This window comes from Malania oleifera, chromosome 4 (assembly GCF_029873635.1).
Source record: "Malania oleifera isolate guangnan ecotype guangnan chromosome 4, ASM2987363v1, whole genome shotgun sequence".
NCBI classification, from domain to species: domain Eukaryota; kingdom Viridiplantae; phylum Streptophyta; class Magnoliopsida; order Santalales; family Ximeniaceae; genus Malania; species Malania oleifera.
In genome coordinates this window covers 2020338-2042712 of record NC_080420.1, presented here as the reverse complement: position 1 = coordinate 2042712, position 22375 = coordinate 2020338, and the positions used below count along the sequence as shown (strand labels likewise).

Sequence of the window (22375 nt, the reverse complement as noted above, 5' to 3'; positions counted from 1 at the left end):
CTACTTGAAAAACAATTTGTTTTTCAAATCAAACACTTGTACTCTGATAATGGGAGCGAATATCATGCTCTTCGCTTTCTCTCCTCTAATTTCTTTACTTGGCTGACCACCGCTCCTCATACACCTCAGCAGAATGATAAAAGTGAATATCGACATCGGCACATTGTCGAAATCGGTCTCACTCTATTGAGTTAGGCGAGTCTTCCTCTATCGTATTGATCCTATGCATTTTAGGCAGCGATTTATTTGATAAATCTTATGTCCACTCCTATTTTGAAACATAAAAGTCCATTCAAATATTTATTTAGTCATTTCCCCGATTACAAGAAGTTGCGCATTTTTGGTTGTTAGTGTTACCCATGGCTCAAACCTTATACCATAGGTAAATTTCAACCAAAATCCATGCCTTGTCACTTTCTTGGTTACTTAAACTCCCAAAGTACCACTATGACGGACAACGCTCCTGCAGCTCTGACTTTACCTTCTCGATTCTCATTATTCACCCTTACACACTCTCAGCCAGTGATAATCCCTTCACCCGCCACACCTGCATCTCCAACTCGATCCACCCATACTCATGCTATGACTACCAGGTGTATGAATAATATTCATAGATAACTCACTCTAAAATGATCAGCGCAAAGGCTATCCCAAGTATAGGAGTTATGTCGTGTAATAATTAGCCTAAAAGGCCAGATCGTCTCCTCAGGAAATGCAAATTAATTTCAAACTCACGTAAAACAAAAAGAAGAAAATAAGAAAACAAATTTACTGAACATAGTCTAGATTCGAAATATTAGGGTTTTTGAAAGTTTATTGTGAAATTAAAACAAAATGAAACCTAAAATAAGAACATAAAATAAACAGTACGAAATTAAACAAGCAAATGAACTACACTTAAACAGGGTCTTAAGCAAAAGTAAACTAACTTAAACAAAGTCTTAAACTTAACCAAATACTCAAACAAATTAAATCCACATAAAAAAAATGAGCTCAAATGAAAATAAAACCAACAATGTTAAGTTCCACTAAATATTAAATGACATTGAAATTTAAACAAAAAAATTAATTAAAGAGACAAGAGAACAAGAGAGAGTAAGGGAGAACTGAAAGAAATTCTTCAACAATGAAGTAAACTAACACATTAATTAACTTAAGCAAATATATAATTTCAACTTCAACTCTAAATAAAAGTAAGGTAAACTCAATAGTGAGAGTGCTCAAGCAAGTATTAACTCCAACAATATCTTTAAATAAAAAGAACAAAGTGACCTTCATAATAAAAATATCCCAACAAATATTGAAATTCCAACAATGAGAGAGAGAGAGAGTGTGTGTGTGTGTGTGTGTGAGAGAGAGAGAGAGAGAGAGAATGATTAAACTCAACAAGGCTTAACTAAAAATAAATCTCAAATGAATGCTAAAAAAATAACTAAACTTCAATACTTGATTAAATAGAAATAAACTTCAAACTAAGTATTTAAATGATATTAAAATAAAACTAAATGGTAAAGGTAATAAGAGAGAGAGAGAGAGAGAGAGAGAGAGAGAGAGAGAGAGAGAGATGGCCGTGAGGTGAGTCTCTTCCCAATTGGTGCTCAAGTCTTCCACATAGCAGCTTGCTGCCCTCTGTGCGGCGCCTCCTCTAGCTCCTTTCCTCCCAAAACACACCTCTCAAAAGCACCCTGAACTGCCCTTTAAACCCTAGCTCATAATGACCTCTTTAGCCTCCTACTAAAGCCCCTACATTTGCAAAAGCATACACACGAAAGCCCCTTTTTGCTTCTTGGCCGATTCTTCACGCATGGACCTACGTGCATGGCCCATGCACATCCAACCCCACACACCCCTAAGTCCCAGCTACCTTGCATGCCCAATAATTCACGCATGGCTGCCAGCTTTGCTTAATCCTAGCGCACAACCCAAGACATACATGCACGGCCTCCTCACGTTGGCCTTCTTAGTTCATGCTCACGACCTCTCCTTTTCTTTTCCTTTACACACGGTCTAGGTATCCCAGCTTCCTTTGTTTTTGTTAGTATATCAGAGCCAAGATAAACCTAATTTCTCTTTTTTTTTTTTTTTTTTTTTTCTTTCTAAACCTCCTTGCCACCGCCCACTCCTCCATCTTCTCCACTCGGCTTCTGTTCTGGACAACGTTGTCGTCATCGTTGGTAGCCGTTTCGGATGGCGTCGTCGTCATCTTCCCTCTAGTCATTGTCATCGTCTCTAGTGAGGCTATCGTCTCTACCTCCGTCCGGCGTCGTTTCACGCTCAGCCAATTGGAGCTCTCTTTGTCTTCCAGTCGCCCTGCCAACATAGAGGGAGAGTCATCCTCAAGACCGCCCTCAGCCTTCTCCCCAACCTTTGACACTTCTAACCGAACAGAAACGAAAGGAAGAACAAAACCCTTGGGCAGAGAGTCTCTGTCTTCCCAATTTGTTCTCCCCATGCAGGCGAACATGTGCGCGCGAGCTCATCATTGTTCTCCACCGCTTGTCTCCATTGTTCGTGAACTCACTGCTGACGCAGCAGCCGGACCACCATGCCCGGCTTCACCACCTTGGCCGGCGAAGCCCCATCCTAAGCGACTACGGGTGCGCCTTGCTAGTCCCTGAGCCCCACCTAGCGAATCGATTCCTGGTGGGGTGGTTTGGGCTACGGGTTTCTTCACCATCACACCGCTCCTTGCTCCCTGGCCGCGCTCGGCATAGGCAATTGAGTCCCCGCAGTATAATCCCGCTTGTTGATGGCGAGGGAACCTTTGATTTCTTGGAAAATCCATGACAGAACCGGTTCCTTGGCAAGGTTTATAACAACAACGGTTTGTGCTCTAACTTGCTCCTTGGTCGCATTCTTTCTCTAGCGAAGCACCAATTTTCATCTTTCAGATTCTGTTAAATTGCTACTTGCTCTCCATCGATCAGTATTATCCATTATTTTTTTTATATGGCGTCTTTAATTGATGTTGCCCGCCCTATAGAGATTGTTTTGAATAGCTCCAACTGTAACGACTTATTATTTAACTGGTTTATATATATACTATAAAATTCATAATGCTCTAATACCTACTAAACTAAACCAAACCATCAACCTAAATAGTGGGAAGCGAAATCCATATAAACACAATCCAGAAAATTTACAATACCAGAGTGTCTATATATTCCACAAATATTACCTATTTTACTGTACTCTTAAGAACTACTCTTACTAATACCAGGGCTAACCAAATTGTACCCAAAAAAAAAAACACTTACCCTAAAAAAGGACAGACTAACGGCTCCTCTATCTGCGAGCCTGCTCCACTCGCCCAATTGATTCACCTGAAAAATAATTCAACACTAAAATGAGTCAAAACTCAGTAAGACGAAACATGCTATTACTAGTGTGTGGCTATTAAGATATGGATCTGTAAAAATTAATCCGAGTTAAGAGTAGTACAAATAACTAAAACTGAAAATGCTGATGCTACATAACATATTATAAAACCTTTAACTACATAATTTAACATGTCAAACTGTATGAAATTACTTTTCATAATAATACTACTATTTCGAAAAATTTGATAATACTATAATATTTGAGAATATTTCCCTGGATGACTGTATGTCATGATTTAATCCCTCATGAAAGGGTTGTGCGGCCCGAAGGCTGGATCTATCCTGACTGGCCTACCAAGGTAAACTACTCTACTCCTCGGTCAGATCGGCCCTCCTCAACCCATATCCGATGGGGAGCTTGTCCACAACTAGGCACGATCGACCTCATACCACTTACTATCTGAGTTAAGTGGTTGCACTCTGAACTGAATATCTGTATATCAGTAGCTACGGTACCGTGCTCTGTTGTCTAATTCATCAGGGTCTGATACTATATAATACGTTTCTATATACAACTAATTGTTTTACCATGATTCTGTAATATTCTATAACTATATCAACTGCATTTTTCTGAGATAAACTGTAAATCTACCTGTTATGGTGTTGCAAAACTGTAAAATCATGATATTCTGAAATATACTGTAAACACATTTCACTGTCTGTATATTCTGTAAAACATATTCCTGAAAATGCTGTAAAAACATGTTTCTATACGGTATTCATACTCTCATGCCACACAATAATTTAAATTATTTTAACATCAATAATAAATTGCATAAATTTCAGCTCTGAATAATAATCTGGTAAAAACAATAACTTCATACTGATATCATACTAGGTTTTCCTAGCATAGCATGTTTCCCTTACCAAACTGTCTAAAAGCCCCTATCGTATACTGATCCTATACCCGCAGGCCTTCCTATTCCACACCCTGAAAACCACATTTGTCAGAATAGAATAATATTTCTTGACTTACATCATTTCTTACAACTGCCAGAAGGTCAAAAACTGAATAAAAGACCTTACTCTGATTCTGGGGAGAAATTCGACTCAATCCCACCGACGATCTGCCCCGGCAGACTTGAAGAGAACTCTGCCAAAAGCATCGTGGTGGCCTCAGATCGTCGATCCGACGACTGACGGAACCGAAATCGAAGAAAAAGGGAGGAAGCACCGTCCCAGAGAGAGAGAGAGGAGAGATTTACGCTGAAAATTATGTGTATAAACCAAGTTTAGGCTATTTATACTACGGCCTTCGTCGACGAGCCACGTCACCTCATCAACAAGGTCAAGAGACAATTCGTCAACGAACCCTGCCCTTAGTCGATGAAATTCAGAGTCGCCCAAACATCCTCTCGGTATTTTCTCATCAACGAAGCTCGTCCTCGTCGACGAGGTCCTGCTATACCCTCATCGACAAATCCCATGTATTCGTCGAAGAGGACCAAGGAAAAATTTTCGGTTATTACCCCCAAAGTGCAATGTCGTCAACGAAGTCTTCCATCTTCTTCTGTTTCTTTTTCCATTTCTATCCCTCTTAATTATTTAAATACCATTATTCTTCGAGTCACTACACCAACTACAATGCTTGGGCCTAACAAATGTTAGTTTTTTTTATTGGTCGGCGATTATGGCGTTTTGTCACTTGAACAAAACAAAAACTCACGAAAACTGACACGCAATCAACAGAAGAGTTTGATGAGGCTCTTAGTGAATGGGAAAGTACTCACTGTAAGATCCTTTCCTGATTATTAATATATCTGTTCCTATTATTCAGAGTCTACTTCCTAAATTTCGTAATGCCAAACTTGCTTAGGATTTTTTGGCCAAACGATACAATTGTGGTAATGATGCTGCTCTCGAGTTTCAGTTGGAAACTAGGCTTTCCCAGATGCGTCAAGAACCTGGACAATATATTGTCGAGTTTCATGTTCAGGTTAGTGGCATTTGGGATTAGCTTTCTCAAGCTAACCCTGCTTTTTCTGATGAACAGTCGATTAAATTTTTTGCTGCATATCGGGATCATCGTCAGTTTATATACTTTATGATGCAAATCCGAGATGAATTTGAGAATACTTAAGCTTCTTTGTTACATCGATCGCCTCTTCCTACACTTGAGGTTGCTCTTGCGGAGCTCATTTCTGAGGAGACACGCCAACAAACTCGTTGGGTTCATTCTACCAATATGGTTTTAGCTACTGCTCCGTCTTGTTCCTCTACTTCGGCTACTCCTGCAGCAGCTGTTGCATCTTCTAAACCGCGTCATTTCAATGGCCAGTGCAACTATTGTAAGGAAGACGGTCATCGTATTTCCGATTCTCCTAAGAAGAAGGCCAAGGATGCTCGGGATGCTCTCAAGGCTAAGGCCTTGTACTCTTCCAAGCCTGTTGCTGCTGTCTCCACCAACTCCTCAATTTCTGTTCCATCTTCTATACCTCCTTTTTCGTCTCTTTCTACAGCTAACCTTGAGGCAATTATCACCCAGGTTCTATCCCGCACTTCTACTACCTTATCAATCTCCACAGGTATCTCTACACCTTGGTTTATTGATTTTGCCTGTTGCAATCATATGACCTCTAATTCCTCTTTAGTGACGCATAAGCAATCTTTAACTTATGTTCCCTTAATTTATACTGATGATGATTCACATATGTCTGTTAGTCTTCTTGGTAATCTTTCTACTCCTACTTTTTCTGTACCTGATACATATGTTGTGCCTAACTTTTCTCTCAATCTCCTTTCTATTGGTCAACTTGTTTAAAGTGGTCTGATCTTAACCTTTTCTCACAAAGGTTGTGATGTATAGGATCCGAAGACGGGCCAGCTTATTGGGACCAGGCGTAAAGTTGGTCGCCTTTTCGAGCTCACATCTCTGCCTTTTCCTCGTGCGTGTTCTCCTCCATCTCTTTCTGCTGCAGTGTCTTTCAGTGTTTGGAATTCTCATCTCGGTCATGCCTCGTTGTCTCGTGTTCAGTCTTTAGCTTCTAGTGGTTGCTTAGGAAATGTTAAATTTGAACATTTTGATTGTATGCCTTGTCAACTTGGGAAACATAAAGCTCTACCATTTCATGAAAGTAATTCTTTGTCTTCTACACCTTTTGATTTGGTTCATTCTGATATTTGGGGACCTGCTCCTGTCCTTACTAAGGGCGGGTCTCGTTACTTTGTCATTTTTATCGATGATTACTCTCGGTATACATGGATTTATCTTTTGCATGATCGCACTGGGTTACTTAATGCTTTTCGTGACTTTAAGTAGATGATTAAAACTCAGTTTGCTCGCACCATTGAAGTCTTTTGGTCAGATAATGCCCTGGAATATACTTCTACCCATTTCATTGAAGAACTTTGAGAGGTCGACACTGTCTCCCATTGATCCTGTCCATCCACCTCCCAACAAAATGGTCATGTCGAACGTAAGCACCGTCATATTCTTGACACTGTTTGCTCTCAACTCTTCTCTACATCCCTCCCAGAATCCTTTTGGGGTGAAGCTGCTCTTACCGTTGTTTACACTATTAATCGGGTTCCAACCCCTACTCTTTCCAATAAATCTCCATATAAGGCTCTATATGGAAAGGTACCTGATTATTCTCTTCTCAAAGTCTTTGGTTGTGCTTGCTTTGTTTTGCTTCCATCTCATGAACATACACAACTTGAACCTCGTTCTTGTCTATGTTGCTTTCTTGGTTATGGCATTGAACACAAGGGTTATCGGTGCAATGACCCCATAGCCAAGCTTCTTCGAGTCTCTCAGCATGTTCAATTTTGGGAACACATGTTCACTAGTATCTCTCCATTTTCCTCCGATTGTCTCTCATACTCCCCCATTTTCACTGATCCTACCCTCGATCACTCTCCCTCTTTCTCTTCTAATGCAGGTCCTACCAGCTCATCAGGTGATCCCTCTGCGTCTGCCACTCCCAAACCTGGAATGTCTGATGATCCTGCCATCGCTTCCACACCACTTGATCCATTGATTTGGATGTCCATCGTTCTAGTCGGGTAAGGGCACCTCCTGCCTATCTTAGTGACTTTCACTGTTTTTCTACTCTTGACTCCCTTCATGAGCCTCATAGTTATCGCGAAGCTTGTTCTGTTCCTATTTGGCAGCAAGCTATGTCTGAAGAACTTGACGCACTTCACAAAACTCATACTTGGGACCTGGTTGGCTTGCCTCCTGGTAAGACTGTAGTTGGGAACAAATGGGTGTATAAACGGAAAACAAACTCCGACGGTTCTGAAGTATGACATAAAGCTCGTTTAGTGGCAAAGGGCTGTACTCAGAAATATGGCATTGATTATGAGGAGACATTTGCCCCTGTTGTTCGTATTACCTCCGTTCGCTCCCTTTTGGCTGTTGCCTCTGCTCGGCGATGGCCTTTATTTTATATGGATTTCAAGAATGTCTTCTTACATGGTGATTTGGCTGAGGAGGTATATATGCAGCCCCCCCTTGGGTATCCTCATTCTTGTGGTCAGGTTTGTCATCTTCCCTGTGCTTTATATAGGCTTAACCAAGCTCCTCGTGCTTGGTTGGCCAAGTTCAGCTCCACTATTGCCCAACTTGGGTTTGCCTCTAGCCCCTATGATTCAGCTCTTTTTACCTATCACACTGCTATTGGCATAAGTCTTCTACTACTTTATGTTGACGATATGATCATTACTGGTGATGATACTTCTGGTATTCATGAGCTTAAGCAATTTCTATGTTGGAAGTTTGAGATGAAAGACCTCGGTTCTCTTCGCTACTTCCTTGGCTTAGAAGTGTCCCCTACCTTTGATGGCTACTCCTTGACCTAAGCCAAATATGCCTATGATCTTCTCACACATGTTGGCCTCACCGATTGTAAGATAACTAATAGTCCGCTGGAGCCCAATATCAAACTCCGTCCTACTGATGGGGAGCTTCTCCCCAATGCCACTCATTACCGACAACTTGTCGGGAGTTTGATTTATCTCACTGTCACTAGACTAGACATTGTCTATGCGGTGCACCTTGTTAGTCAATTTATGTCGGCTCCTCAGTCTGTTCACTATGCAGTTGTTCTTCGCATCTTACAATATGTGTAGGGCACCTTATTTCATGGCCTTTTTTTTTTTTCCTCTCACTCATCCTTGACGTTACAAGTTTATTCAGATGCTAATTGGGCGGGGGACCCTACTGATCGTCGGTCTACCACTAGTTTTCTTTTTTTACTTGGTGATTCTCTTATCTCTTAGCAGCGCAAAAAGCAGACTATTGTTGCTCTCGCTTTAGCAATGAGGCTGAGTATCGGGCTCTCATTGATACTACTTTTGAGCTTCTTTGGCTTTGTTGGCTTCTCCAAGATATGAGAGTTCCTTAGCCCTCAAACACTCCGCTTTATTATGACAATCATAGTGCTGTCCAGATCGCTCACAACGATATCTTTCATGAATGCACCAAACATATCGAGATCGACTGTCACTTTGTGTGTCATCATCTTCAGGACAGAATACTTCGCCTCTTGTTAGTTCCTTCAGCTGATTAGTTAGCTGATATCTTCACGAAATCTCATCCACCTGGTCGCCATCGTGCTTTAATATACAAACTCCAGATGTCATCTTCGATACCACATTGAGTTTGAGGGGGAATGTTACTATATCTCCCTAAGATACTCCCTAAAATACCCTTGTACCCTTGTATGTCTCCTTCTCCTATAAAAGGATGGTCTTGTATAGTTGTATGTACACAAAAAGATTAATAAAGTTTGTATTAATCTTAACAATTTTCTTTCACGGTCTCTCACAAACATGCATGGCAGGGCTTCTTTATGAATTGCATGGCACAACCCTCTCACGCACGTGCATGGCTCATGATGCTTCCCTTCAACGTGGTGCATGGTCGGCCTTGTTGCTTGTCGTGAGCTTGTCCTTTCTTCCTTTGTAAAGCCCTTGTCAGAATCCCTTGTCGTTTAAGACTTCAAAGTTGAAGTAGGTGTTGTATCATCTTTGACATCAGCAAGAGAACTCCGGTGTATTGGCTTGCCCTTCCCTTGGTGTGCAAGTTCAGGTGCGTGCCCTTAACCTTGTAATTCCCAAAAATGCCGATTTTTCATGTGCATTTTAATTTTGACCTTGATTCCTAAAAAATTACCTGTAATAATAGAACACGAATGTACATAAATTTACAACAAGTGTAGGTTAATTATCTTAAAATTATCAAATGAGTTCAATGATTAAAATATTTAACATAATTAAGTATTTAATTAAAATGATGACACTTAATTAATGCATCTAAATACTTAATTATGCAACCTTGACGCATGATCAATAGACTCAAACAAATTTACCTTGCCACTAAACACCCTCTTCCTCAACCTATAAAGCCCATATGGGTGTCTCAAGCCTTTAAGGATCTCAAGTAGCAACATGTTATGTCCGAAGAGTTCACTACTTCGGATTCTATCGATTACTGAATTACTGAGAACCTGTACAGCTAAAGATTGACTAATATTCAATAGTCTGCAATTGCTTTGAATTCTTTAGCTATATTACTAAATATTTATTTGTATTTAATAGTTTAAGATCTTTTGATTTGATACTTTTGAATTTATAACAACTATACTTTGTACAAGTCCTATATATTGGACATCTTCACATCAATAAAAGAGCATCTTCTACATTTTCTATACTAATGTCCTATACAGAATGACCATGTTGTGAATGACCAAGCTTCACCAATTTGGGCTTAATTATGCTTGTAGTAGTTTGTTGTTTGTCAGTCTTTTTTTCTCGTCTATTTTTTTCGTCTACATTTGGTGGTCCATTTTCGTTTCTTTTCTGCCTGAGCTGCTTGGATTGCTTTTTCTAGTAACGAAAAGGAATAACCCAATGAACATCTTTCAACTTGTAAGAAGCAATGATAACCCAATGAATATTGGAGTGTAATGCACGTGGAGGCAAAATCTTAAAACATTAGAAGGAAAGTGTGAAGAATAGATTTCACTTTTTCCATGTTTGATTATCAAAAAAGTGGGGAAGATAATTAAAATACATAATAAATTAACAAGCCCCAAATTTGATTTTACACATACATAACATTTAATTTTGACAATACACATGTTATTTTCAGTAATTAAGGAAATAACTACACACAAACCATCTAGTTCTTGGGGGTACAAGCATATCCAAATTCATTTGTTTAGGGCGTCAAAAGGGGGCTACCTTCCTTGATGAGCACAAATACGCTGCCCCCATCTCCCCTAGAGATCCGAAGTTCTTCATCGAGGTATGTCGTTAGTAGCCATGATTCAGCACTACTGTTTGAGATAGGGATCTTCAATGGTGGTTGGTTGGAAATGGTCTTTACAACAGACGAAGCAGTGTTCTGGAGTGAGGTGATTAAGCCTTTGAATGGGGTGAGGTCGATCTTTTGTCCCAGAAATTCTACGTTCTCTGGGATCACGATAGAGTCTGTCAGCTGGGGAGTTCCAATGATGCCTTCTTGGAACTTGATCTGAATTGGAGAAGACCCAGCAAATAAATAAATAAATAAACCATTATGATAGAAAACAAGAAGGACTAATCTGTTGCAAAATGTGATGAAATCTACTGATGTTAAAACAATGAAGTATTGATTAAACAGCAAGTACAAATACCATCGAATCAAAACCACCAAATGTGAAAAACCTTCTAACGAAATGTACCCCAATTCTCAGACATGACCTTCAATTATTAATTCTTTGTCCTTCTAACCTTAAACATATATGAACCAGAGTCTGATCAACATATATAGGCTTAAAAACAGTAGGCTGGTTTTGTTGTTGTGAATCAAAGTTTGGAGGTTGTTTCAAAATTAGAGAGAGAGAGAGAGAGAGAAGGAAATCCATGTGGTAATAATTTATTATTACAAATGAATAATTGTAAAGGGGAGAAAAAAAAACCATTAATCTTATAAAGTAAAGAAGAAACAAAAAAAGCTTCAGTCCACAAACTGCAAGTACTGGATCCAACGCTGTTTTATGAGCCCTGCTTACTAGTAACCAACCTCATTACTTCTTTTCTTTCCTCTTGTTAGCCTACCCTTTTATGAGTAATCAGCTTATAACATGGATATATTCGTTGGCCAACCCAAAGATGTTTTTTCAGCGGCAGAAAACTATATGGGCCATAATAAAAGAAAATTTTGAAGAAAATGCATCTATGCAAGAAAAGGCTTAGGATTGTATATGAAATATCCCCATCCGATTGCATTGTTGTGGGGCTATAAACGTACTCTTAAGTAGGAATTGTGCAACTTAGGGTTCATAAGTGATGAGTAAATGCAAGAAGTTACAGAAGCAGAGTGTAGAAAGTGAACCTGCACACGCTGGGGACTTCGGACTTCAAATTTAGCATTAGCGCTGACAGAAGTAGTGGTGAGTGGTCCAGAAAACTGAACGGAATTTTGGACTGTGAATGTCTCTGAATCGATGGTCTGAGATATCTCCTCCACTTTCACCAATGGTAGTGTTCCCCTTGACATCAGGGGGAACAAACCTGCAAATGATGTATACCTGCAGGACCCCAAAAATTTCAAAGTAACATATTACACAACCATTAAATTACAAAGAACAAACTCTTAACAGCTTTTAAACGTAGGTGGGACTGGTTTTGCTCTAAATAACTAAAAACATCAACACCCTTTTCAGAAAAATACTTTGGCTAATACTGACTAGTGAGTAAATGCAAACCCCAAAGTCACCCTCCGTGACAAACTAAAATTTCAAAAAACAAAATTTCTAGAGTGAAAGAAGCATCCCTAATCATAGTTTCCCAACAGGCTAATGCGGAGTGAATCAGAAGGGTGATAAGGATCATGAATGGGAAATGCTCCTATAAAATCTATAATTATAACATGGAAACAGAAAAATATGGAAAGAATAATAGGGGAAAGAAATAGGACATGGAGGAGAAAATGCGAGCAATATAAACACACGTTACCATGGATCTCAGTGTAGCATTGTATAATCAACATATAATACCATCACATTAAATGCTAATCATGGGATGTTGTACATCAAAGATGGATACTAGATGCTTTCAATCACATTTGCCACCATTTCTATATTTATAGCTTTTTTCCCCTTTCCCCATTACTGCCATTAATTATCACTAATGTCAAAGAAACTTATCATATTAACTATTTGTGTATGAACTTGTTAACATTTGGGATTGGGAAGGGCAAAATAATTGAATCTCATATTCCATGGTGCTGTTTCATGCAGTGAGAGAATCTAATGCCTTTCAAAATTCAGTTTATCTGTATCCCATGTATATTCTCATTTATAATTCCCAAATGTACTCAAAAGAAGGGCAGATACAATAGGGGTGAGGGTAGGCAAGTGCCCCCCACCAGACCCAGCATAAAGAAGCTGAATACCCCTTAGATTATGCAGTCAGAAACACATCAAGTTTAAGTCTGCAGCTAATTAAATAATGAGAAAGTGTAAGGTATGGTTGAAGTGGATATTATAAGATATGAACAACCCCCCCCCCCCCCCCCAGTGCATGATTCTGGTCATCTAAAATTTGGTGTGGTTTTTCAAACTAACCTAATAATTTTTCTTGTACAACTCACTCCTACAGCCCCCCAAAAGTCAAAACAACAGGACTAGAAAATAGAAAATAAACGCCAAATTGAAAACAACCAGTCTATACGATCTCACTGCTTTACAAAAATATTCAGTAAGTTTTGCTACTATTCTATTACTTTTCATCTTGTAAGTAGGCCTTTTTTCTTATAGTTATCTTTTACGTGGAGCTTAGCCTTTTGTCCTAAAAATTTTAGTTATATATAATATATCAATCTATATAATTATTCTCTCTTTCATATAGGTTTGAGTTCGGGTTCTAGTTCTAGCCTTCTATAGCTTGGAAAAAATGATAAATAAACAAACAAGAAGGTAAGATAAATTTTATCAAGGCAGAAAACTTAGTTATTACAATACATAAGTCTTTAGGTACGAAAAATCATAAACTCTAAACAGCATAACTGATACAAAGGTAAGAGAAAACCAAAGAGACAAGTTAAAATGGAAAAACTCTTATCTAAAAATTGATAAGAAAAATGGCCTATAAATAGGCTTTACATCAGAACACTTCATCCTAGCACTAACCACAAACTCCTATAAAATAGGATCACATGCTAGCACTAACCACAACTCCTATAAGATAAGATCACATACTAGCACTAATCACAACTCCTATAAAATAAGATCACATGCTAGCACTAACCACAGCTCCTATAAAATAGGATCACATGCTAGCACTAACTACAACTCCTATAAAATAGGATCACATGCTAGCACTAACCACAACTCCTATCAATGACTAGAGCTTCCAATAAACATTAATAAATATGAAATAAAACATTTAAATCTTAACACCCTCCCTTAAACTGAAATCTACAGAAATCAGTTTAAAAGAAAATCAACCCTCTGCAAAGTCCTTCTTTACAGCAGCACGTGAACAAACTCCAAGTAGACCACACAACTTCACAAATGTAGCCAGCTTGAGAGGCTTGGTCTGTATATCTACAAATTGGTCTTCACTTCGACAATAAACCATTTTGATTGTTCCATCATTGCTGAGATCTCTTAAAAAATAATATTTCACATTGATATGTTTGCTTCTTCCGTGTAACACAAGATTCTTGGAGAGTTTGATTGCTGAGTAGTTGTCACAAAAAACTGTAGTAGCTTCAACTTGCTTGAACTATTGCTCTTCAAGAATTCTTTTCAACCAGATAGCTTGACAAGCACAAGCGGTTGCAGCAATAAATTCAGCTTCTGTAGTTGACAAGGTGACAATTGGTTGCTTCTTAGAAGACCATGAAACAACCCCTGTACCCAACATAAAAACATAGCCCAAAGTGCTCCTTCAATCATCTTGGTCTCCTGCATAATCACTATCAGTAAACCCGAACAACTCTAACTTTTCAACCTTCTTGTAGAACAGCCCAAAATCTCTAGTTCCTTGCAAATAACGAAGGATTCTCTAGGCAGCTAACAAATGCATTTCTGTTGGATTCTCCATATATCTACTTATCAAATTCACAGAATACATTATGTCTGGTCTTGTTGCAGTTAAATACATCAAACTGCCAACAATTTTCTTGTAAAGTGTGCTGTCCACCTTCTTCCCTTCATGATCTTTGTTTAGCTTCAAACCAAACTCAGTTGGAGTGCTTACAGGATTGCAATCCTTCATCCGAAACCTGTCCAAAATATCTTGCACATACTTCTTTTGAGAAATAAAGATCACGTTAGTTGATTGTACTACTTCTATGCTAAGGAAGTAATGCATCATACCAAGGTCAGACATTTCAAATTCAACCATCATAGATTTCTTGAATTCTTTAAACATGACACCATCATTTCCAGTAAATATAAGATCGTCTACATATAAGCAAACAATGAGCAATTTCCCTTTATCTCCAATTTTAACAAAAAGTGTGTGCTCATATGGACATTTGTGAAAGCCTTCTTTCAAAAAATAAGTCTCAATGCAACTATACCAAGCTTATGGAGCTTGTTTTAATCCATAAAGAGTTTTCTTTAATCTATATACCTTATACTCATTTCCGATCTTAATATAACCAAGGGGTTGTTCTATAAATACCTGTTCCTCCAAGTTTCCATGCAAGAATGCCGATTTGACATCCAGCTAGAAAATAGGCCACGAGTTATGCGCCACCAATGCAATCATTAATCTGATTGTATCATGTCTTGCAACGAGAGCAAAAACTTCTATATAATCGATCCCATATTCCTGCTTATATCCCTTCGCTACCAAACGCGCCTTATACTTATCAACTTCACCATTTTCTTTTAGTTTTGTTTTGAATACCCACTTTACACCAATGGTTTTGTGCCCTTTCGAAAGATCAGTCAGCTCCCAAGTATCATTTCTTTCAATGGAATCAATTTCATCATCCATTGCCTTCCGCCATTTTGCTTCTTTGACGGCACTTTCAAAAGTTGTAGGATTACAATCTGAAAATAAAGCAAAATGAGTGATTAGATCTTTAATTTTAGTTACCTCATAGTCTTCCATCCATGCGGGCCTCTTTCGAATACGACGAAGAGATTGAGCTGCTGGCAAAATTTCAGCAGCTGTTGGAGTTGCTTCTAATGAATTTTCAAGCATAAATGCTGCTGGAGTTGGCTCTCTTTCAGAATCATTGTCAAAAAGAACTTGAGTAGGTTGTTGCCTATTCCAATCCCAAGTGTTTTCCTCATCAAAGACAACATTTCGGCTGGTCACAATCTTCTTGGTTAGTGGATTAAACAATCTATATGCTTTGGATGCTTCACTAACACCAAGAAAGACACACTTTTCCCCTTTATCATCAAGTTTCTTCCTTTTTTCATCCGGGATATGTGCATAAGCGATGCAGCCAAAAATTTTAAAATAATCTACACCTGGTTTCCTTCCACTCCAAGCCTCCTCTGGTCTCATATTTTGAACAGAAAATGTAGGACTTCTATTCAAGATGTGAATACTCCAATTTACTGCTTTAGGCCAAAACAGTTTTGGAAATCTCCCTCTTGCCAACAAGCTTCTCACCATATTAAGGATGGTTCTATTTTTCCTCTCTGATACACCATTTTGTTGTGGTGTGTTGACCTTATAGGTCATATCCCGGTTTTGATTATGACAAATATTCAGGTATTTAATGTCTGCCGAGTTGATGTGAAGGTATTCTAATTGGCAGATCATAGTGATAGTACAAAGAGGAACTGAAGCTGAAGACCCAATTTACGATTGTATTGTATTTCATTTATATGCAAAGGGTCTGTAATAGTAAATAGGGATTGGTTTGTAATAAGCTCACACACATCACATGCATAATCTAATAGGTAAGCTTAAACTAGCCGTAAACTAAAAATGACCTTAGAAAGACTTTCGGGATTACCCTTCGATCGACCGAAGGTCGACCGACACTGGACTATTTTGGTGTCTTTATTTTGGACAAAAATGGCCTTAGGACACACACCATTGCACCCTTGATTGTTAGGCACTTGAATAGGGTTTATGTGTTTCAAGACAAGACCAAAATGCAGACATTGTGCACTTTCGGTCGACTGACCTTGGCAGTTCATTCTGCCCCGGTCAACCGAACCAAGCCTGGGCCAACAATTGACCAAGGGCCTGGTAGACCGAACCAATGTAGTTCAAAAAGCCCCGGTCGATCGAAACCCTCTCTGGTCAACAATTTGACCATCTGGTTGATCGAGCCAAATTTGTATTGCAACTACTTGGTCGACCGAGAGTCCTCGGGAGAAATCCCAACTGTCTGGTCGACCGAACCATTCAGTTCAAAATGGCTTGGTCGACCGAACCTCAGTAAAGTGAAAAATCACCCACTTTCGATTGATCGAGCCCTCAATTCAAAAATGTCCTGGTCGACCGAACCATATGAACTTTTGTCGACCGGACCTCTCGGGTGCCCCTGATTTTTACCACGGTTAAATATTTTTTAAATAGGGTTAACTAATTTAAAATGATTTAAAACTTTCCTAATAATGCTCAATAAGTCCATAACGGTCATATCTTATCCCATGTCTATATATATATGATCATTTGTGCAAATTAGCAAGAGATTAGTAGATTTAATTAGGAAAAATTCTCTGAAAATCCAAAAACCTATAATACTCATTTTCATACCAAAACCACTCATACTTACTTTCTTTTATTGCTCAAAATCTCTGTAAGTTGATTGAGTGCTTGATTAGAAAGGTTTGCTCTCTCATTCGGATTAGATTGATTTGATTTTTACGAGAGCTAAACCTAAGTGTTCTTAGGGAACTTTGTTAATAAGTCTCTCCTAAGAAGACTTGTATAAAACTTTTGAGTATTACATATTCATTGCAATATCTTGAGAAGTTTGTATTTGTCTTTGGGTTGCAAAATCATTTTCAAAACATACTCAAATATCTTCTGTTATTTATATTTGATAATACTTGTGAGAAGATATTTGTGTTTGTTATATTAATCTTTGTGTAAAAGTTATTCACTCTCATATTATTTGCTGAATACAAAGATTACACATCTTTTGCAAACCAAGCATATACATTATCTGATCTACGTGACCGAAATATCACATTGATTAATATAAATGAGACTTGCTTGATATCTTTGTGTGAACACCTTGGCTGAATATCCTGTGATACAAAGATTGCTTAATTGATACTCTCGTGCACTCATTATACTAATAGTAAATATATATATCTGAGAGTTGAGATATTGGACCATACTGAACTTATATATTAAATCATATTGTGGTGTATGTAATTGCGCGTAGTTGGGTACACATCTGCTTTACTTGAAAGCATAATCACTGTACCGATATTATTTGATTGCAAATACTGTTGTATTTTCAGGCACGGGCCTGAAAAGGGAGACTAGCCCTGGTATAGTCCCGGATTGACTTAGACCCGATTAGAAAAGCTAAGTGCGTCATCCTATTAAGGTGTGTAGGTTGAGGTCAGCTCAGCTCATTGACCTGGTTAAGGTTGAGGTCAGTCCTGTGCTAATTGACCTGATTGTAATCGGTGTCGCTCCACCCTTAAGTGAGCTATTAGTGGAATCCTCGGTCTTGCGAGCTAGAGGCGAGGACGTAGGCACAGTTGGCCGAACCCCGATAACATATTGTGTGTTTGTGTATATTGTCGTACTTTATATTTACCGCACGTGTATGTTATTACGTGAATGATGCGTTTGATTTAAATTTTCACATATTATATTTATCGGCGTATTTGGAACTGAATAGAAAAGATCCTAGGTTGTAATACTCAACTGACATCTAATTCACCTAGGAGAAAAGTTTAAAATTTCAATTCACCCCCCCTCTTGGGAATACACTAATTCTAACATGGTGTATAAGCAGCTGTCAGCGCTCTTCGAATGCCATGAACTTCACAAAAAAATTCAAATTCGGTTGATCAATATTCTCCATCACAATTTGTTCGAAGGATCTTAATGGTCTTTCCTGTTTCATTTTCCACACAAGCCTTGAAGCTTTTAAATGCACAAAAAGCTTCTAATTTTTTCTGTAAAAAATAAACCCAAGTTTTTCGAGCATAATCATCAATGAAGGTAATTAAGTATCTTTTACCTCCATTAGAAGATGGTGTTATCGGGCCACAAATATCAGAATGAATTAGCTCCAGAACACCTTTTGCTCACCATGACTCCCCTTGGGGAAATTGAGAACGATATTATTTGCCAACAACACATTCTTCACAAACATGGGAAGGAATACTAATCTGGGGAAGACCAGTCACCATATTTTTCTGTTGGAGGGTCTTCAATCCACCAAAACTCAAGTGGCTATAACGAAAATGCCACAACCAAGAATGATCTTTTACTTCAGCTACCAAACAAGATTGCACACTTTCAATCTTCAATGGAAACAACCTGTTTGAACTCATTTGCACAACAGCAATAGCTCCTCTAGTAGGATCATAAATCTCACAAACACCATTTTGAATAGTGATTACATATCCCTTTTCTTGCAATTGACCAGCACTTAACAAATTGCTTTTCAAGTCAGGAACGTAAAGGACATTAGAAATTGTTTCTACAAAACCATTCTTGGTTCTTATCTCAATATCACCTTTTCCCATCACCCTCACAGTGAAACAATCTCCAAAACTTATTGTAGAATGAAAGCCTTCATTTAAATAAGAAAAAGAAGACTTATTTCCACACATGTGGTTACTACAGCCCGTATCCACATACCAAACATCAGATTCAGGTTCCCGATTAGCTTGAACAACCTCAACAAAGTTTCCACTTCCTTTTTTTCGACAAAATTTGATTGCTTTTCCTTTTCTTTGTCATTAGGCAACCTAGTATAACATTCAAAACGATAATGGCCAAATTTATGACATCTAAAGCACTCTACCTTGGATTTGTCAAAATGTTGATCTCGTCCTCTACCTTTGCCCTAAAATTGATTATCATTTGCTTTGAAATACCTACTGCCATTTCTATTGCCTCGATCTCCCCTTCCTCTACCTCTACCTCTACCTCTACCCCTTCCTCTAGAGTTTGAGAAATTAGTAGAGGTAGAAGCCTTCAAAGCTTGCTCCTCCGAAGTTGAACTTCGGTTCATCTTTTGTTCGTAGACCAGCAAGGAACTCTGCAGTTCATCAAGAGAGAAGGCATCTATGTCTTTCGATTCTTCAATTGAACACACGACATAATCAAACGTTGGTGTCAAGGAACGCAATATCTTCTCCACAATGGTGACATCGTCCATCTTCTCACCATGAAATCGCATTTTGTTGCTAATCTCCATTGTCCTGGCACAATAGCTGGTGACAGATTCCCCATCCTTCATTTGTAGAGCCTCAAAATCTCTTCTCAAAGCTTGAAGTTGTGCACGCTTCACTCTAGCAGAGCCTTGATATTTTTTCTTCATGGAATCCCAAATATCTTTGGAAGTTTCTTTGCTAAGAATTGTTTCCAAGATGGGATGATCAATGGCCCAAAAAAGGTAATTTTTTGCCTTCAAATCTTTTAACTTTCTCCCTTCCAACGCTGTTTTCTGGGCATCCGTCAGGACTGTATTTGTTGCTGGTTCTTTAATTCCAGATTCAACGATCCGCTAATACTCTGTTGACCGTAGAAAGTTCTCCATTAGCATACTCCAATGGTCATAGTGACCATCAAAACGTGGGATCGCCGTCTGCACAAAATTTGAATCTAAAGCCATTAATTCTGTTTGAACACTCTATCTCTCTTGTTTTTTCTCACACGTTTTCTGCTCTGATACCACTAATACAAAGGTAAGAGAAAACAAAAGAGACAAGTTAAAATGGTAAAACTCTTATCTAAAAATTGATAAGAAGAAGGGCCTATAAATAGGCTTTACATCAGAACACTTCATCCTAACACTAATCACAAACTCCTATAAAATAGGATCACATGTTACCACTAACCACAACTCCTATAAGATAAGATCACATGCTAGCACTAACCACAACTCCTATAAAATAAGATCACATGCTAACACTAACCACAACTCCTATAAAATAAGATCACATGCTAGAACTAACCACAACTCCTATAAAATAAGATCACATGCTAGCACTAACCACAACTCCTACCAATGACTAGAGCTTCCAATAAGCATTAATAAATATGAAATAAAACATTTAAATCTTAACAATAACAACAAGCATAGTAAATGTTTTCCAGTAAGTAGCAACAAGAGTCCTTTGCAGTCAAATTATGGCATGCAGTAAAATGCACTACAAGTTTCTTTTTTTTCTTTTTATTTTTTATTTTTTGGGAGGGGGGAGTTTGCAAGGGATCAGATAAATTGGATTAACAAACAGACTGCTGATTATTGAACAAGGGATCATTGAACAGTTTTTAAAACATTAAATCCAAACTTATGTTCTTATTTTCTGGATACAATCAGAGAAGTTGAGATAATAGCATGCCAAAAGTAGGATAAAAGATGAGGTGGTTGATGATGTGAAAATTAATTAGTTAAATACTTGGAGTAAAAAATATGTAAAACATAAAGAGTATTGAAATAATTTTATAAATTATTAAAATATAGAGAGCATTTTTAAGGGCTCTTTTCACTTGTCCATAAAGATATTACATAATAAATATCTAATCCCTTTGCATGTTGATGACAAAACACAATTTTATCATAAAGATATTACATATTTATCCTTATTTTGGAGTAGAAAATATGTAAAATATAAAGAGTATTAAAAGAATTTTCTTCAGCAAAAATAATTGAAAAATAAGGATGATTGAAAACATTGAATCTTCTCTTCCGCAGCGTTTGGAGCATGAATTTGGATTTGAATTTCAATTAATTTAGATAAATTTTAATATAATTTTAAATTATACCCTTTCCGAATCTAATCCAAAGGGAACCCTTGAGCCAATCGTGTTCTCTAACAGGAATTGTTACATGTAACATATTTATTTTTCAATACTTCTGATAGAATCACATCACACCTGTATTTCTTATAAGAAAAATAAGTGTACCACTTACGTAGTCACAGGATTTCAACTCCATAGAATTCCAAGAAAGAGTAACTCTTAGTCCACTAATAATCACAAACAAGCACCAATTAACACAATCGAACTCCATGAATTAATTAAAAATCTTAAATCTCTTTGCAAACTTACGCCAGAATCCATTTTCCGTTAAGAAGAGTCAACGCCTCGGTCGGTGCCGGAGTCGGATTCTTCGCCTCGAGCTGCGTAATTAGCTCAACAATCTCCGCCCTCGTCTCGCTTGAGGCTCTCAGCCCACGATCGGTCCCGTAGAACGAATCCACCAAGGCTTTCTTCAAACTGCTAATCTCCGTCGGCTCCTTAGGTTTCTCCTCCTCCGCCACCGCCACCGCCGCTGCCGCCCCCTCCTCGGCCGGCTCCCCCAAATACGGGCCCCCCTCGTCCTCGTCCGCCGCTCGGACCCGAAAATTTTGCCGTCCCCTAACGGAGGAAACCCTACACCTCTTCGTCACTTTCTCCCCAATTCCGATCGAATTGATCGGAAAAATTGAGGGCTTGGAGCCGAACTGAAGCTGCGGTGAGGTTGCAGAGAAGACCTTGCAGATAGAGGGATTGAATTGAGAAACTCCGGCCATGGTTGATCGTCGATTTTTCGTTCCGGTAAAGACGAGACAGCGCTAGTGCCGGGGAATATCCGAGTGTACACTATGTAGATAGACGGGTTGAACAGGTTGTGAAAAGACAAGTTTGGCATCATGTATTGTTTGTTTTTACTAATGTGCCCCGCGAAATTTGACTAATAATTATATATTACTTATAAATTCAATGTGACAAAATAAAGTAATGAATAAATAATATTTTTAAAATATATTATTTTAAAAAATTACTAGTTCTAAAAAAATATTATTTTATAAAAATTATAAAGTATTTTTAAAAATATTTATGCAATATTTTTAGAAAATTTATGCTAATTATAGCCTTATAGAAATATTTTT

General features: G+C 38.2%; 1 protein-coding gene across 3 annotated transcripts in view; it reads right to left on the bottom strand.

Moving 5' to 3' along the window:
* Positions 1-22129, bottom strand: part of LOC131152723 (plastid-lipid-associated protein, chloroplastic-like) — a 28311-nt gene extending 6182 nt beyond the window's left edge. The window contains exons 1-4 of one of the 3 annotated variants that reach the window (XM_058104550.1): positions 21552-22108; positions 11704-11899; positions 10569-10860; positions 3258-3323 (exon numbers count right to left, since the gene is read on the bottom strand). In XM_058104550.1, the coding sequence (XP_057960533.1) occupies positions 3286-3323; positions 10569-10860; positions 11704-11899; positions 21552-22015 (990 nt within the window). In that variant the 5' untranslated portion in view covers positions 22016-22108 and the 3' untranslated portion in view covers positions 3258-3285. Of the gene's footprint in view, positions 1-3257; positions 3324-10319; positions 10861-11703; positions 11900-21551 lie in introns of those variants that run through there. The other 2 variants (XM_058104551.1, XM_058104552.1) reach the window with 2 other exon arrangements.
* Positions 22130-22375: the final 246 nt, after the last annotated feature.